Source organism: Garra rufa, chromosome 6 (assembly GCF_049309525.1).
Source record: "Garra rufa chromosome 6, GarRuf1.0, whole genome shotgun sequence".
Classification (NCBI taxonomy): domain Eukaryota; kingdom Metazoa; phylum Chordata; class Actinopteri; order Cypriniformes; family Cyprinidae; genus Garra; species Garra rufa.
The window spans coordinates 2,775,833-2,795,009 of NC_133366.1; the positions used below are offsets into that span (position 1 = coordinate 2,775,833).

General features: G+C 36.3%; 3 protein-coding genes across 3 annotated transcripts in view; 2 read left to right on the top strand and 1 right to left on the bottom strand.

Moving 5' to 3' along the window:
* Window positions 1–2,311, top strand: part of gtf3c1 (general transcription factor IIIC subunit 1) — a 12,580-nt gene extending 10,269 nt beyond the window's left edge. The window contains exon 11 of the mRNA XM_073841862.1: window positions 2,045–2,311. Coding sequence (XP_073697963.1) covers window positions 2,045–2,311 — 267 coding nt within the window. The remainder of the gene's footprint in view (window positions 1–2,044) is intronic.
* On the top strand, window positions 1,595–13,480 carry LOC141336146 (RNA exonuclease 5-like). The gene is made up of 10 exons (XM_073841678.1): window positions 1,595–1,819; window positions 2,045–2,115; window positions 2,189–2,318; window positions 10,345–10,458; window positions 10,554–10,691; window positions 10,809–10,901; window positions 11,957–12,173; window positions 12,247–12,419; window positions 13,071–13,180; window positions 13,252–13,480. The coding sequence occupies exons 4-10, from the start codon at window positions 10,438–10,440 to the stop codon at window positions 13,304–13,306; spliced, it is 807 nt and encodes a 268-aa protein (XP_073697779.1). The 5' UTR covers window positions 1,595–1,819; window positions 2,045–2,115; window positions 2,189–2,318; window positions 10,345–10,437; the 3' UTR covers window positions 13,307–13,480.
* A 2,149-nt stretch (window positions 13,481–15,629) lies between these two features.
* The window catches only part of LOC141336181 (NLR family CARD domain-containing protein 3-like), a 48,995-nt gene continuing 45,447 nt past the window's right edge, over window positions 15,630–19,177 (bottom strand). Inside the window, exon 13 of the mRNA XM_073841720.1 lies at window positions 15,630–16,199. Within this exon, the coding sequence (XP_073697821.1) occupies window positions 15,658–16,199 (542 nt within the window). The 3' untranslated portion in view covers window positions 15,630–15,657. The remainder of the gene's footprint in view (window positions 16,200–19,177) is intronic.

The window sequence follows — 19,177 nt, forward strand, 5'->3', positions numbered from 1 at the left end:
CATAAAGTGAATTCACAACTTCATCTTCATCTCTTAAGCCAAAAACAAAGAAAGCAGTAGTTTAACAATAAATGATTAAAACGTTAATGCAGGCTCCTTGCTGTTTTTTTCCTGACTCTTTCATAATCATTACTTCTGCTGGTGCAAGCTTTATGTGTGCGCTATGTGGGCAATTCAAAGCTCATCACTGTGATTGAAATGGTTTAATAATAAACGTGTGATTAGTTGACTAATGCTTTAAATGAATGACTACTAGTGGAGCAGGACAATCTTTAGTGGAGGGCAGGCCTGAATGTGTGTGTGTGTGTGTGTGTGTGTGTGTGTGTGTGTGTGTGTGTGTGTGTGTGTGTGTGTGTGTGTGTGTGTGTGTGTGTGTGTGTGTGTGTGTGTGTGTGTGTGTGTGATTGTGTGATTGTTTGATTGTGTGTCTGTGTGTGTGTGTGTGTGTGTGTGTGTGTGTGTGTGTGTGTGTGTGTCTGTGTGTGTGTGTGTGTGTGTGTGTCTGTGTGTGTGTGTGTGTGTGTGTGTGTGTGTGTGTGTCTGTGTGTGTGTGTGTGTGTGTGTGTGTGTGTGTGTGTGTGTGTGTGTGTGTGTGTGTGATTGTGTGTCTGTGTGTGTGTGTGTGTGTGTGTGTGTGTGTCTGTGTGTGTGTGTGTGTGTGTGTGTGTGTGTGTGTGTGTGTGTGTGTGTGTGTGTGTGTGTGTGTCTGTGTCTGTGTGTGTGTGTGTGTGTGTGTGTGTGTGTGTCTGTGTCTGTGTGTGTGTGTGTGTGTGTGTGTGTGTGTGTGTGTGTGTGTGTGATTGTGTGTCTGTGTGTGTGTGTGTGTGTGTGTGTGTGTGTGTGATGTGTGTGTGTGTGTGTGTGTGTGTGTGTGTGTGTGTGTGTGTGTGTGTGATTGTGTGATTGTGTGTCTGTGTGTGTGTGTGTGTGTGTGTGTGTGTGTCTGTGTGTGTCTGTGTGTGATTGTGTGATTGTGTGTCTGTGATTGTGTGTGTGTGTGTGTGTGTGTGTGTCTGTGTGTGTGTGTGATTGTGTGATTGTGTGTCTGTGTATGTGTGTGTGTGTGTGTGTGTGTGTGTGTGTGTGTGTGTGTGTGTGTCTGTGTGTGATTGTGTGATTGTGTGTCTGTGTGTGTGTGTGTGTGTGTGTGTGTGTGTGTGTGTCTGTGTGTGATTGTGTGTGATTGTGTGTGTGTGTGTGTGTGTGTGTGTGTGTGTGTGTCTGTGTGTGTGTGTGTGTGTGTGTGTGTGTGTGTGTGTGTGTGTGTGTGATTGTGTGTCTCTGTGTGTGTGTGTGTGTGTGTGTGTGTGTGTGTGTGTGTGTGTGTGTGTGTGTGTGTGTGTGTGTGTGTGTGTGTGTGTGTGTGTGTGTGTGTGTGTGTGTGTGTGTGTGTGTGTGTGTGTGTGTGTGTGTGTGTGTGATTGTGTGTCTGTGTGTGTGTGTGATTGTGTGATTGTGTGTCTGTGTGTGTGTGTGTGTGTGTGTGTGTGTGTGTGTGTGTGTGTCTGTGTGTGATTGTGTGATTGTGTGTCTGTGTGTGTGTGTGTGTGTGTGTGTGTGTGTGTGTGTGTGTGTGTGTGTGTGTCTGTGTGTGATTGTGTGATTGTGTGTCTGTGTGTGTGTGTGTGTGTGTGTGTGTGTGTGTGTCTGTGTGTGATTGTGTGTGTGTGTGTGTGTGTGTGTGTGTGTGTGTGTGTGTGTGTGTGTGTGTCACAGGCGGGAGATCCAGTCGGAGGTCAGGATAGGTCATGACCCCTGTGAGGACGCTCTGGCTACTCTTCATCTGGCTCAGTACTTCATCAGGAAGGGACCCAGAGCGGTGAGAACATACAGTCGATTTATTAATGTCCAAGTCTTTTGAATAAGCCTTTTCTGTCAATCATTTCTTGTCAAGGCATCCAGTTCACAAAGGATAAAACTGATTTTTGAGTGAATCATTTTGTCGAGTTGGTTCTTGCTGTTGAATATAAATCTGAAAGAATGATTGTGTCCTCATGAAGGATTGATCAGTCCGCTGCTCTCAGTGATGTTGATTGTCTCTCAGGTGGTTGAGGATCATCTGGAGGATCTGTGGGATATTGACATTCCTGAGGATAACTCCGATCTTCTCTGCAGGTACTCGTCTGTAGATCTGATTGCTTTGACTTTAATCATCCTCCTCTCTAATGGTCTCTCTGTCCAACCGCAGCCCACTCAGCTTTGGCGACGCCCTCAGAAGATCCAGCCAATCAGCAGTGCTCCTGGGCGGATCGGAGGAGACCCACAGGTGTCTGTCCAATCAGCAGTGCCAGAGACACCGGTGCTCCAGTGATAGAGAGGTGTGTGTTCATACTAGGGGTTTAGGGAAAAATCCAATCATTGATTCTGTCATTTTTTATTTTTTTCAGAATGCATCGTGATTCTCTCTTGAATCAATTCTAAGCTTGGTTTTTAGCAGCAGATTCACTCATTCAGATTAATTCAGATTCACTCATTGAGACTCACTCAGATTAATTCAGATTCACTTATTCAGACTCACTCAGATTAATTCAGATTCACTCACTCAGATTAATTCAGATTCACTTATTCAGACTCACTCAGATTAATTCAGATTCACTCACTCAGATTAATTCAGATTCACTTATTCAGACTCACTCAGATTAATTCAGATTCACTCACTCAGATTAATTCAGATTCACTCATTCAGACTCACTCAGATTAATTCAGATTCACTTATTCAGACTCACTCAGATTAATTCAGATTCACTTATTCAGACTCACTCAGATTAATTCAGATTCACTTATTCAGACTCACTCAGATTAATTCAGATTCACTTATTCAGACTCACTCAGATTAATTCAGATTCACTCACTCAGATTAATTCAGATTCACTTATTCAGACTCACTCAGATTAATTCAGATTCACTCACTCAGATTAATTCAGATTCACTCATTCAGACTCACTCAGATTAATTCAGATTCACTCACTCAGATTAATTCAGATTCACTCATTGAGACTCATTCAGATTAATTCAGATTCACTCACTCATATTAATTCAGATTCACTCATTGAGACTCATTCAGATTAATTCAGATTCACTCATTGAGACTCATTCAGATTAATTCAGATTCACTCATTCAGATTAATTCAGATTCACTCACTCATATTAATTCAGATTCACTTATTGAGACTCATTCAGATGAATTCAGATTCACTCATTCAGATTAATTCAGATTCATTTATTCAGACTCACTCAGATTAATTCAGATTCACTCACTCAGATTAATTCAGATTCACTCATTGAGACTCATTCAGATTAATTCAGATTCACTCATTCAGATTAATTAAGATTCACTCACTCAGATTAATTCAGATTCACTCATTCAGACTGACTTAGATTAATTCAGATTCACTCATTCAGATTAATTCAGATTCACTCATTTAGATTAATTCAGATTCACTCACTCAGATTAATTCAGATTCACTCATTCAGACTGACTTAGATTAATTCAGATTCACTCATTCAGATTAATTCAGATTCACTCATTTAGATTAATTCAGATTCACTCATTCAGACTCACTCAGATTAATTCAGATTCACCCACTCAGATTAATTCAGATTCACTCGTTTAGATTAATTCAGATTCACTCATTTAGATTAATTCAGATTCACTCATTCAGATTAATTCAGATTCACTCATTTAGATTAATTCAGATTCACTCATTCAGACTCACTCAGATTAATTCAGATTCACCCACTCAGATTAATTCAGATTCACTCATTTAGATTAATTCAGATTCACTCATTCAGACTCACTCAGATTAATTCAGATTCACTCATTCAGACTCACTCAGATTAATTCAGATTCACTCACTCAGATTAATTCAGATTCACTCATTGAGACTCATTCAGATTAATTCAGATTCACTCACTCATATTAATTCAGATTCACTCATTGAGACTCATTCAGATTAATTCAGATTCACTCATTGAGACTCATTCAGATTAATTCAGATTCACTCATTCAGATTAATTCAGATTCACTCACTCATATTAATTCAGATTCACTTATTGAGACTCATTCAGATTAATTCAGATTCACTCATTCAGATTAATTCAGATTCATTTATTCAGACTCACTAAGATTAATTCAGATTCACTCACTCAGATTAATTCAGATTCACTCATTGAGACTCATTCAGATTAATTCAGATTCACTCATTCAGACTGATTTAGATTAATTCAGATTCACTCATTCAGATTTATTCAGATTCACTCATTTAGATTAATTCAGATTCACTCACTCAGATTAATTCAGATTCACTCATTCAGACTGACTTAGATTAATTCAGATTCACTCATTCAGATTAATTCAGATTCACTCATTTAGATTAATTCAGATTCACTCATTCAGACTCACTCAGATTAATTCAGATTCACCCACTCAGATTAATTCAGATTCACTCGTTTAGATTAATTCAGATTCACTCATTTAGATTAATTCAGATTCACTCATTTAGATTAATTCAGATTCACTCATTCAGATTAATTCAGATTCACTCATTTAGATTAATTCAGATTCACTCATTCAGACTCACTCAGATTATTTCAGATTCACCCACTCAGATTAATTCAGATTCACTCATTTAGATTAATTCAGATTCACTCATTCAGACTCACTCAGATTAATTCAGATTCACCCACTCAGATTAATTCAGATTCACTCATTTAGATTAATTCAGATTCACTCATTCAGATTAATTCAGATTCACTCATTCAGACTCACTCAGATTAATTCAGATTCACCCACTCAGATTAATTCAGATTCACTCATTTAGATTAATTCAGATTCACTCATTCAGATTAATTCAGATTCACTCATTTAGATTAATTCAGATTCACTCATTCAGATTAATTCAGATTCACTCATTCAGATTAATTCAGATTCTCTCATTTAGATTAATTCAGATTCACTCATTCAGACTCACTCAGATTAATTCAGATTCACCCACTCAGATTAATTCAGATTCACTCATTTAGATTAATTCAGATTCACTCATTCAGACTCACTCAGATTAATTCAGATTCACCCACTCAGATTAATTCAGATTCACTCATTTAGATTAATTCAGATTCACTCATTCAGACTCACTCAGATTAATTCAGATTCACTCATTTAGATTAATTCAGATTCACCCATTTAGATTAATTCAGATTCACTCATTCAAATTAATTCAGATTCACTCACTCAGATGAATTCAGATTCACTCATTCAGATTAATTCAGATTCACTCATTTAGATTAATTCAGATTCACTCATTCAGACTCACTCAGATTAATTCAGATTCACTCATTTAGATTAATTCAGATTCACCCACTCAGATTAATTCAGATTCACTCATTTAGATTAATTCAGATTCACTCATTCAAATTAATTCAGATTCACTCACTCAGATGAATTCAGATTCACTCATTCAGATTAATTCAGATTAATTCAGATTCACTCATTCAGACTCAGATTAATTCAGATTCTGTTTCGGTTTCAAACGTTGATGAAAATTCAGTAATGGAGATGAAACAATTATTGCGCTCCATTGCGCCTCATTTCCAGTGGTGCGCTTTCGCTCCTCCATAAAAGCCTAATTTCACATGCAAATCAGCAAAATCATGTGATGTGACTTTCATAAAACGGGACGTGCTTGATTTATTAATGTTTCTCTGATGTTGTGTTTTTAATGGCGCGTAAGACTTGCGCTTCTGTGTTTGCTCTCAGAGACGGAGCAGATTCATTTATTCAGACTCACTCAGATTAATTCAGATTCACTCACTCAGATTAATTCAGATTCACTCATTGAGACTCATTCAGATTAATTCAGATTCACTCATTCAGATTAATTCAGATTCACTCACTCAGATTAATTCAGATTCACTCATTCAGACTGATTTAGATTAATTCAGATTCACTCATTCAGATTAATTCAGATTCACTCATTTAGATTAATTCAGATTCACTCACTCAGATTAATTCAGATTCACTCATTCAGACTGACTTATATTAATTCAGATTCACTCATTCAGATTAATTCAGATTCACTCATTTAGATTAATTCAGATTCACTCATTCAGACTCACTCAGATTAATTCAGATTCACCCACTCAGATTAATTCAGATTCACTCATTTAGATTAATTCAGATTCACTCATTCAGATTAATTCAGATTCACTCATTTAGATTAATTCAGATTCACTCATTCAGACTCACTCAGATTAATTCAGATTCACTCACTCAGATTAATTCAGATTCACTCATTCAGACTGACTTAGATTAATTCAGATTCACTCATTCAGATTAATTCAGATTCACTCATTTAGATTAATTCAGATTCACTCATTCAGACTCACTCAGATTAATTCAGATTCACTCATTCAGATTAATTCAGATTCACTCACTCAGATTAATTCAGATTCACTCATTCAGACTGATATAGATTAATTCAGATTCACTCATTCAGATTAATTCAGATTCACTCATTTAGATTAATTCAGATTCACTCACTCAGATTAATTCAGATTCACTCATTCAGACTGACTTAGATTAATTCAGATTCACTCATTCAGATTAATTCAGATTCACTCATTTAGATTAATTCAGATTCACTCATTCAGATTAATTCAGATTCACTCATTTAGATTAATTCAGATTCACTCACTCAGATTAATTCAGATTCACCCACTCAGATTAATTCAGATTCACTCATTTAGATTAATTCAGATTCACTCATTCAGACTCACTCAGATTAATTCAGATTCACCCACTCAGATTAATTCAGATTCACTCATTTAGATTAATTCAGATTCACTCATTCAGATTAATTCAGATTCACTCATTCAGATTAATTCAGATTCACTCATTTAGATTAATTCAGATTCACTCATTCAGATTAATTCAGATTCACTCATTTAGATTAATTCAGATTCACTCATTCAGACTCACTCAGATTAATTCAGATTCACCCACTCAGATTAATTCAGATTCACTCATTTAGATTAATTCAGATTCACTCATTCAGACTCACTCAGATTAATTCAGATTCACTCATTTAGATTAATTCAGATTCACTCATTCAGATTAATTCAGATTCACTCATTTAGATTAATTCAGATTCACTCATTCAAATTAATTCAGATTCACTCACTCAGATGAATTCAGATTCACTCATTCAGACTCTGTTTCGGTTTCAAACGTTGATGAAAATTCAGTAATGGAGATGAAACAATTATTGCGCTCCATTGCGCCTCATTTCCAGTGGTGCGCTTTCGCTCCTCCATAAAAGCCTAATTTCACATGCAAATCAGCAAAATCATGTGATGTGACTTTCATAAAATGGGACGTGCTTGATTTATTAATGTTTCTCTGATGTTGTGTTTTTAATGGCGCGTAAGACTTGCGCTTCTGTGTTTGCTCTCAGAGACGGAGCAGATCACGGAAATGTAGTTATCTTTTAGCTCAAGATGTGCCTAAACAGTCAAATACACACAAAGATATTTCAAAATGAGGCGTGTAATACGTGTAACAGTATATTGGATCCGTGTGCTGCTTAAAGCGGCAGCAAATATTCCTTCTGCCGTCTTTGTGCTTAATGTGAGTAAAACGTAAAAATACAAAGAGGAAAATCACTCACTGCTCTTGAATGAAGGATTTTTGTAGTTTTAATAAGAAACAAAAGCATGTTTAATTCTTACAGTGAAGACACTGTTTTATTTTACATTCAAATAATTACATTACATTTCTGTAGTATTGTTAGACTACTTTAGACTTGCATAAAAGTATTCAGTATTTTTTTTCTAAGTATTGCCATCTTTAAATTAATCACTAATATATAGTTTTAAACCCAGTCATAATCGCGTTAAATAATCGTGATTATGATTTTTGCCATAATTGATCAGTCCTACTGTATGCTTTAGAAACAGCCGTACTCTGCTTGCTTCCAGTTCCTTACACACACACACCAACTCGGACCGCAACAAAAAAAAAAAGTAAATTGTACCTGACCCGCTTCCCAACCCGCATGTTTAATATTTGCGACTGACACCAGCGATTATATGCGGCTGCGGTGGAGATGCTTTCACTGTCAAACATCATTTGGCATTAAGTAATTTTGTCAAAAGAAATGTTCTTGATTACAAGAAAAATACAGATTGTTTTTGTTGTGATTTATTTTGTCTTTCCTTTATACAGATTTAAATAGTTTCATTTTCGAAGTGCTCTAAATTATGTCAGTGATTCTCCGATGTTAAATATGATCAAGAGTTATTTTATTTTGATCTACAGTGTAATAAAAGTTCAGAAAAAGATTAGCCTATAGCCCTAAATATATATAGACTACAAGCTAATTCCCTTTTTCTTAACTTTTAACTTTTTCAAAAAAATTATCGAGAATATTAAATCAACTTAATAGGCAAGGTTAACGAATTTTCTTAGACAAAGATAACGAATGCACTTCAAAACTAAATTTTCATATAGATATTCAGGAATCACAAATATGACAAAATAATATTATTATATATATATGAATAGTTATATCAAATGAATAAGGAAATTATAGTGCTTTGAACTTATTAAGTAATGTTTAATTTAGTTCCCTCTCTGGAAAAACACAGTTTTTACTTGGAATTCGTTTTTAATCCCTGGATTTAAACAAGCATATAATTTATGTATATTATTGCTTTAATAAACGTTTAAAAATAATGCTAGAAATTAAATTTTTTATTTTAATAATTTTAATTAAGGAAATTAAACAGACCTAGGCATTTGAAAAGACATAGCAAAATGTGTCTAATAATTCCTAAAAAGAAAGAGAAGTATTGGACATAATCTAAATATTCGAGACATTTATTAGGAATACCATTTTCTTAACAATTAAGATGCTGCAATTGTTTATCCAGTCTAATCGAAGTGTGTGTCTCTCTTGACTTTCCCAACAAAAATCATACATAAACATAAAGCTGACATTACTGAGCTATATGCGTTTAAAAGTAGCCTATTAAAATGGTACAATGGCATTGCTCAGTTCAACATGTTGGGAAATCTGACATTTTGTCCCGCCTCAGCATTTATTCAACAGTTAATAACGCTCAACATTCAAAAGGTAAATATTATTCAGCCAATAATGTAGGTCTATGTATTTCATAGAAAATTGTGTCTAGTACTAGATAAATTACAAAGGTTTAATTGGCATTTAATCGGCCGTTATTTCAAACGACCCGACCGACCGCGACCCGAATATCATTAAAAATATTTTTGGATGACTTGTCAACCCACGCATCACTGGTGGGGACCAGTAATTTTAAAATCGAGGCAGTAAAGCATTTCCATCCAACTTGGAAATGATGAAGATGTATAGTTAAGTTTATAACAGTTTATAACTGTAGTTTGTTGTGTGTATTGCACTTTCTGTGCGTTTTTCATGCACTGTTAATAAAATGACCAAATTTTCATTCAGTGGCATTCATAATCTCTTATTTTCACCACGTAAAAATTTGTCTAATGGAAATTCAAAACTTCAAAAAGTTACCAGCCACTTTGGCTGGTGATCAAAAAAAATTAATTTCGAACCCTGGTTATATCGTGGACTAAGACCAGCGGAAAATGTAAAGCTGTGATTTTCTAGGCCGATAAGATTAGGAACTACACTCCCATTCCGGCGTAATAGTCAAGGAAGTTTGCTGCTGTAATATGGACACAGCAGGCGCAGTAATATCACGCAGCGCCTGGAAGTAGTTCCTAGCGAAGTAACTTTCAATGTGACTGGCTTTTAGAAATTGTGACCGAATTACTCCACCTGCGTCGGTCATATCACAGCAGCAAACTTCCTTGACTATTACGCCGGAATGGGAGTGTAGTTCCTAATCTCATCAGCCTAGAAAATCACAGCTTTACATTTTCCGCCGGTATCACTACACAATATAACAACAGAAGAGTCAAGTTTTAAATAGGACAAATATTGAAACTCATTGGTCATTTTTGAATGCAATGCTATTGGTCTCATAGGATTCAATGATCTATGCTAAGCTATGCTAAAAGTGATATCGCCAGAACAGGAGAACGGCTGAATGGATTTCAAAACAGTAAAACTCAACTTTGTTCAACTTTGAGTTGGAGAATGAGGCTATTTCCAAAAAAAAGTGGAATGTTCGTTTAATCTTGTTCTAAAAGCCGAGGTGCAAGTGCATTAAACCACTATTGTCCGTGAGCATTTGAGTGCGAAACACACTCAGAGTTTTTAATATGTTGTCCTGAATTGTCTTTTGAATACACACTTACACACACACACACTTACACCTGTATCTAACTGTGTTCAGGTGGTGTGTGTGTTCAGACGGGTGGTTCAGTCTTACACACTCAGTGTTCTTCAGTTCTCATCGTTCACAAACACACTGAAACAGACGGCAGTGATGAGACGACACCTGCAGCAGGTACACTCACACACACACACACACACACACACACACATACACACACTCATTCACTCACAGACAGACAGTGTGTCTCTGACGTGTGTGTGTTTCAGGTGTGTGAGCGTCTGGAGCAGATGTGTGTGCTGTATATGGGTCCGCTGCCGTCTGACTCCACAGAGTCTCTGGTTCACAGTCTCCTGAAGCGCTGCGGACCCCTGAGGACCGTCAGACTGCTGCACTACACACACGGGGTACACACACACACACACACACACACACACACACACACACACACACACACACACACATCAGCTCCTCACACAGTTATTGACTGAACACAGTGTTTGAGTGAGTGTGTGTTTCCGCAGGTTCATGCGCAGGTGGTGTTTGATCATCTTGAAGGAGCTCAGCTGGCTCTAGAACATCTCGATGGACACCAGATCAACGACTGCATCATCAAGGTTTCATTATCACTCATTATGTTTACATTAGGGTTCAGTGCAGTGACTCCAGACTAAATGTCCATTCACAGCAGCAATGACGACTAGAAGCATGACGTGTGAATAAAGGCTCTATAATAGTGAAGCGGTTAAATCATGGTTAAAACGAAAGTGTTAGAATCTCTTTAAAAGCCCACTCCTTCCCTCTCACTACTGTTATAGTTACTTTTATATAGTTGTTATCGTTATTGTTAAACTTATATTTATTGTAATAGTTACTCTGATAGTTATTGTTATCATCATTATCATTAGTTTTAGTTATATTTTATTTGTTATAGTTATCGTTGTAGTTATTCTGATTCTGATAGTATTGTTAGTTATCATCAGTTGTTGGGGAAAGATACTTTTAAAAGTAATGTGTTACAATATTGAGTTACTCCCTAAAACAGTAACTCAGTACGTTACTTAGTTACCTTTTATGCAAAGTGATGCGTTACTTTTGTGTTACTCTTTAAATCTGGGCAGGGCTTGTTTGTTTTTAATATAAAAAGTTGTATTTTTGTCAAATGTAAAAGCCTTTTCACAGCAAAAGCCTCAGGCTTAGAGAAAAGTAGATTGACGTCTGTACAGTAGACCGCAGAAGAACAAATGACAACTCTTCAGCAATAAACAAAAGTTAGATTATCTTGAGTCATTTCTGTTTATTAGTATGGATGAATTGGCTCATCAAAGGTTAATAAAATGGGATTAAATACATGGTTTTTATTCATTTTGAAGAACACTGTATCTGTTTTTAGTGAGTGAGATGAATTAATGCATGTTCACATTTATTCTAGAACTAAAGTAACATCTTACAGTTTCTCTCCACATGGGGACAGGAGAGCTTTTAATCAATAAATGAGGCGAAAAAAGTAACTGATGAATGAAAAAGTAACTGTTTTCTCGTCAATTAAAAAGTAACATTATTAGGTAAGTTGCGTTACTTGTTTCACGTTACCCCAGCACTGGTTATGATTATTGGTACTGATATAGTTATTGTAATAGTCTGTGATGTGATGAGGGTTATGTGAGCGCAGGTGCGGCGTCCCGTACACCAGATGTGTCTGGATCTGGACGAGCGTCTCTCTGAGCGTCAGAACGATCCTCTCAACGCTAACCTCATCTACGTGTGTAATCTATCCTCCAAACCGCATCGGCATGAAGACCAGCTCCAGACCTTCAGACGGTTCGGCTCTATTCAACACATCAGCGCTACAGATCATTCTGGGAAACGCAACAGACAGGCCTTCATCAGTGCGTATCAATCCACCAGAGTGTGTTAATGTGTGAATGGTGAATGACTCGGGTGTTTGTGTGTTATTGCTAGGGTTCGAGTGTGCTGAAAGCGCTCAGGCCGCAGTGGACAACGCTCTCCAGAACAACAGGAAGCTGTCAGTGTGTCACGCTCTGACTCCGCCCCACTTGACCTCATGGATACACTCGTGCCCTGTTACCACGGAAACCGGCCCAAACACAGACGAGCAGGGGGAGGAGTGTGACGTGAGTGACAGCTGTCAATCAAACACAAACTCTGTCTTTATCATCTCATAATGCTCTCCTGCATAGAGACAGAGACATAATCTGAAAACTACGTCCATCAGGAGAAAACAATCCAACGCTCTCCATTGACTTTGTATTACGAGAAGCTGCCTCCTCGTCATTTCTGACTTGTAACAAAAAATAGAACAATGTCTAAAAGCTGAGATGAGACAAAGTGTAAAGTAAACAAGCTAAAAAAGACACAACTACATTTTTATAAGCTGTTGACCTAAAAAAAATAAATGAGAATGCAATAAGTAGCCCAATGTGTCTTATTACTCAGAGCTATGTCCGCTGGAGGGAAATTTAACGGCGACAGACAGTAAACATTCATCATTTATTTATTTATTTAATTGTTTGCCCACAGAAACAAATAACATTAACAATATCACATCATATATTCATAAAAAATAATGGAAAAAAGCAAAGAAAAGACATGATAAAAAAGGGTCACGCCGTTTCAAAGCAGTTCTTAAATAAAGCATTAAAGAAAAATGTAAGGAAAATAAAAGATTGTTATATGTACATCAGAAGAAATGACTGGATTGTTTCTCCAGTGGGCGTGGCCTAAATGTTCTCTGTCTCTGATTATTGGTGTCATGTGACCCTCAGGAGCAACTGCTGGAGCGGAAGATGAAGAAACTGGATGCAAGAGTGGGGAAAGTGTTCAGAGCGCTGGAGGACAACTGTCTGAGTGTTGTGATCCTGCCCGGATACAGAAGGTCCGTCTGACACACACACATAAGTGTATGAGTTAGTTTCAGAAAGACTGATGTTGTGTGTGTGTTTACAGCAAGAGCGGTGATCATCCTGGTCTCTGCTTCATTCACATCAAACAGAGCGACTGAGAAATGCCTGAAGTTCAGAGGTCTTCCTGCTTTGACTCCGCCCAGCTCATCTGTGATTGGCTGAGCTGATTGACACCTATTTATATGAATGTTTTTACAGCACAAACTTTCATACATGTGAGCAGATTTTTTAATGTATCTAAAAACTGTTCAGAATAAACACAACTGAAATGAGCTTTTGTTCCTAGACTCTGAGCATCACCAGAGACAATGAGATACTCCGCTGCTTTACTGTATGAATGCTCATCTCTTACAAATAACTAATACATGACACAGAGGAAAAGAAGTGCCTGATGCATCTAAAAATGGCTGTCTTTCTACTAATAGTGAAGCTGTGAAGCAAAAGATGGGTCATGCCTCACCCCTTTGTGCCAGGTTTCATGGGAGAATAGTGAAATCATATTTGTATTTGGGTATTTTACCGACTACAATTCATAATATGTAACTCTGGCACAAAACCAGTCTTAAGTAGCACAGGTGTATTTGTAGCAATAGACAATAATACATTGCATGGGTCAAAATTATAAAAAAAAATTTTTAAGCCAAAAATCATTAGGATATTGCATAAAGATACTTTGTACATTTCCTACCATAAATATATCAAAACCTAATTTTGATTAGTAATATGCATTGCTGAGAACTTCATTTGGACAGCTTTAAAGGCGATTTACTCAATATTTAGATTTTTTTTCATCCTCAGATTGCAGATTTTCAAATAGTTGTATCTCAGGCAAATATTGTCCTATCCTAACAAACCATACATCAATGGGAAGCTTATTTATTCAGCTTTTTTATTTATTTTTATTGACCCTCATGACTGTTTTTCTTGTGGTCCAGTGTCACATATTGTGAAAAGATTCAGGGAATCCAGATAAATGTCAGATTGTACAGAGAAAACTCCTGAATGTGACGTTTGAGCCTCAAATGGCATGAGAAACAGCGTTACAGTAGTCAACATTTGAAGTGGATCAAAACCTTTTATCAGTTGTCCTAAAACTAAAATAATACCCGTTCTTGTCCTATGACAACTTTGAACTTTTTTTGATCCTCTTCAAATGTTGACTACTGTATAGCCACATGGGCTCAGGAGAACCTCAGAAAACTGCTGTCACTTAAACGAGTCAAAACATGGATTTTTGTGTTATTATTTTAATGTTTCTTAACCCTTATGTGTTGTTGAGGATGTTTTCGTCCACTGAGGGATGCTGTTGAGTCTTAACTTTTTCTCTGTTAAAGCAAATTAAATGATTTTTTGTGAGAAATCTTATTTTGACACATATTTTAAGAAAATGCTTTGAGATTTGAAAAAAAAACTTAACCGTATGCTCTGGGCAATATTTTTTGTTTATTTGTTTTGCATAAACCTCTTAATCAACCTCAGTCCTGATCAAAACTACCAAATCTTTTGAAACAATTCAGGATTTTGACTCTTTAAATGCCAAGTTCATAAATGATGTCAGTGATTTTGGTTAAAAAAACGGACTTATTTTCAATATAAAAGTTAATTGTTGACTGGATTTTTTTTTTAAACCTATTTAATAGTCTTGGACATGTGAAAGATTAGTAACAACATTGTCTTTCATGCATTGTTAGTTTTGGCGCAGCATCAGATTTTTAGCTCTCAGAACTACATGAAGTAAACAAAACAAAGCAAGTATATTTATGTTTACCATATAGTTCTGAGAGCTGAGGTGCTTATTTTGATTTTCTCAGACGTATCAAGATGCACAAAGGTCTCTCTCACACACACACACACACACACACACACACACACACACACTGGTTTACATGTTTTATGGGGACATTCCATAGGCGTAATGGTTTTTATGCTGTACAAACCGTATTTTCTATCGCCCTACACCTACCCTACACCTAAACCTAGCCCTCACAGGAGATTGTGCACACTTTTACTTCCTCAAAAAAACTCATTGTGCGTGATTTATAAGCCTGTTTCCTCATGGGGACCTGAGAAATGTCCCCACAAGGTCAAAATCTACTGCTATTCCTATCCTTGTGGGGACATTTGGTCCCTATAACGTGATGAATACCAGGTACACACATACACACACACACACACACACACACACACACACACACACACACACACACACACACACACACACACACACACACAAACACAAACACACACACAAACAAACACACACACACACTATAATATGCCGTTATACTCCATAGATCTCAATGTAAAACTAAGCTTTTTTTTTTTTTACAAAGGCCTATCTAAAGGGTTAATGGGGCCAACTGATAATCAACAGTAAAAATGATTAATTTTATCTCTTCCCAACAGGGAAAACCACAAACATCAGAAAGAGGATTTACAGACAGTCTCTCTATCGTTTAATATCACACAGAGACACTGAGGAACCATAATCAACCATAAATCCAGCACAGAGTGGTTCAGTGAATGTGGTGTTGAATGTGTGTAAGTGTGTGAGTGTGTGTGTGTCAGAGACACTGTAGAAGGACAGAGAGCCGATCGACACGTCCACATACACTCCTACTCTCTTAGAGGATGAACTGATGTCAGGTATATAAGTGCTGTTCTTATAGTGACGGACAATGGATCTGTGATCAGAGCAGATCAGACTCCAGGATTTGTCATTCCATCCAAACCAACAGTCTTCACTCCCTCCTTTCCTGCTGATTCCTTTATATGACACTGATATACCAGCATCATCTCCGCTCCATTCAGTCTCCCAGTAACAGCGTCCAGTCAGACTCTCAACACACAGAACCTGATGAAGCTCATCAAATCTGTCTGGATGATCAGGATACGGCTGAGGATCTCTCACATCTGTGATCTTCCTGTTGTCATCAGACAGAACGAGTCGAGTGTTTGCTGTGTTTGGATCCAGAGTGAGATCACAGGCATCTGAACACAAGAAGAGAGAAACATCAAGAACAGCTCAACAGTGAAGATGTCTGTGTGTGTTTACAGCTTTGACTAGATTTGTCCAGAATGTCCTCACTATTCACAGATGTGTTCACTAATATAGAGAAAGCTGGTTTAAATGTTAAAGCATAACGATAGCAGGTTTCTGCAGCAGCGGCTCGGTTTGGTTTTCAGATGATCCTGTGTGTGTTTGTGTGACTGTGAACAACATCAACACTTTCTATTTACAGTGTGTTTCTGCAGCGTTGATCATTGGAGCCAATCACAGACGTGTTTGTTGAGAGAGTGAACACAACGGCCAATCAGAGTCATTTATTCAGAATCTGCTCAATACACCAGAGTTTGTTCAACATGAGCTCTCCCATAAATATGAGAATAAATATATAAATATTTGTACTTAAATATATTTTAGGAAATGTTTTTCTTGGCCATTTTTTGTTTATACAATATGTCACCACTTTCACTGTGTGTGTACATATACATATATATATATATATATACACACACACACACACACACACACACACACACACACACACATACAGTATATATTTTTTCACAGTATATTTTAAATGTATAAATATACTTCTAAAATGTATATATATATTAGGGCTGTCAAACGATTAATCGCGATTAATCACATCCAAAATAAAAGTTTATGATTACATACTGTATGTGTGTGTACTGTGTGTATACATAATGTATGTATAAATACACACACAAACATGTATATTAAAGAAAACTGTTTTAGATTTATATATAAAATATTTATAATTCTATATATAATCTAAATTAAATACAAGTATAACTATCCATACATATAAGTATTTTTTTAAGTCTATACATGTATGTGTGTGTATTTATATATACATAATAAATATACACAGTAAACACACATTTAGTACGTAAACATAAACTTTTATTTTGGATGCGATTAATCGTTTGACAGCCCTAATATATATATATATTAGGGCTGGGCGATATGGCTGAAAACTATATCACGATATCAGTGTTTCATATCGGTCGATATCGATAATTATTGATATTTTTATGACCCATTTAAAATAAGGACCAGGAGAAAAATATATTACATTCAAACATTTTTATTTTAAACTTAACCTTCCTCTGATCATAATCCCCTCAGTTATTAAGACAGAAATGTCAACAACCATGGAAAACTCAAATAATGTAATGTAAACATAAGTCTAAAGTCACAATATACACTTAATTATCTCTTAATCCTCAATTCAAACCCCATTCATTGTGGATGAAGTGAATGGTCAAGCTAATGTATGGCCCAGAAGTACGGCTTGACCACAGGTCAGAGGTTGTTGCAAAGTACTTGGCTGATTATATTTATTTCTGCACAGATTGCTGGTTGCATGTAGCCAACGTTACACCTTTCCCGGTACTTTAGCCTATACTTTGTGTAATAATGAAAACATTTATTTAATTGAAAAAATAAGTCCAATACTTTCAACATTTTGAACAATAGGGCCCTACAATCTATTGCTTTTTTCAGAAATTTTTCTTTTAATTTTTCTGATAATCAAATGAAAGCAAAATCACTGATTTATTTTTAAAAATAAAGATAATTGGAGCTTTACTGTTAAAATTAATACATAGGAGAAAAATTATATAGTTATAAAAAGGTTTAATAATAATAGTATTTTCTCAACAATTAAGTGGTGACTCTTTTTATTTTATTTTTTATCATATATATTGTTTTATGTAAATTATTTAAATGTGAACATATAAACACCTACATTATAGGCCTACTGTACAGTAATACAAGACTAATATTGTTCTGTTACATGTTAAACCGTACTTTTATTTTGACAGGTTGCCGTGAAGTTTCAGTGTGTAATACAGTGGGCAAATTCCAAATGGAAGTGCGCATCCCTACGCCCTACTCCCTCCGAAGGGCAGATCCCTTTGAAGTGAGTTCTTTTAAGGGAGTAGGGCATTTCTGTCTCTTTTAACCGTTTGGAACTCCCTTGGCGAAGGGAATGACTGACGAAATGTTACCTTGACAACGCTGCGTGTACGCGCAGCATCCTGAATGAATGAATAATTAAATAAATATATATATTTACTTAAAATCTTGTCTAATGTTTTGTTTTAAATTACTTTTGTCAGCTTCGTGTTTAATACAAAAAAAAAAAAAAAAAATATATATATATATGTATGTATGTGTTTGTGTGAGAGATATAAATAAAAATAAACACATGACTCCTTCTCTGCCCTTAGCTTAATAAATTTTTGTTGTCTCTTCGCTGGACCCTGCAGGCAACGTTAGTCATATTTAGCTAGCGTATCTATATAAATAATTTCGATAAACCAAAGTAGCCTACACTACCTCATAACGGTCTTAAAACATATTTAAATCACTGACGATAACATTAACCTATTGCATTAAAATGACTATTCCATAAAAATAAAGATAAATTAAATTAAATACTACTTACATTTATATGTAAACTCAAAATCCCCCGCCATCTTTGCTTCAAAAGCCTCGCGAGAACTCGTAACAAATCACGTGATTGCAAACGTGATCACTAACGGAAATCACTTCCGTGAAGTGACCATGGAATGTTCCCTTCGCTAACGGCCTTCTGGAAGGGCCCTTCGTGAAGGGATTAAGTTGCTCACTTTCGTTTGGAACGTCCCTACAAATGGCGTCCCCTTCTAGAAGTGCCCTTGAAGGGCGCAAAATAGCCGTTTGGAATTCGCCCAGTATGAATGATGCTAGTTTCACTAATGAAACGGTCAAATTGACAAAAAGTGACACGTGCGCTTCAGTATGTGTGTAGTGAAAATAAAACGCGTCTCCTCCATTCATACATATAGAGGCAAACGGAACATGCAGGATTCTTATTGAAACGGTCTTTTTGCATTTCAGTTTTCACAGACACTAGTCCATATCGCAATCGGAATTAATTAACAGACCAACTTTT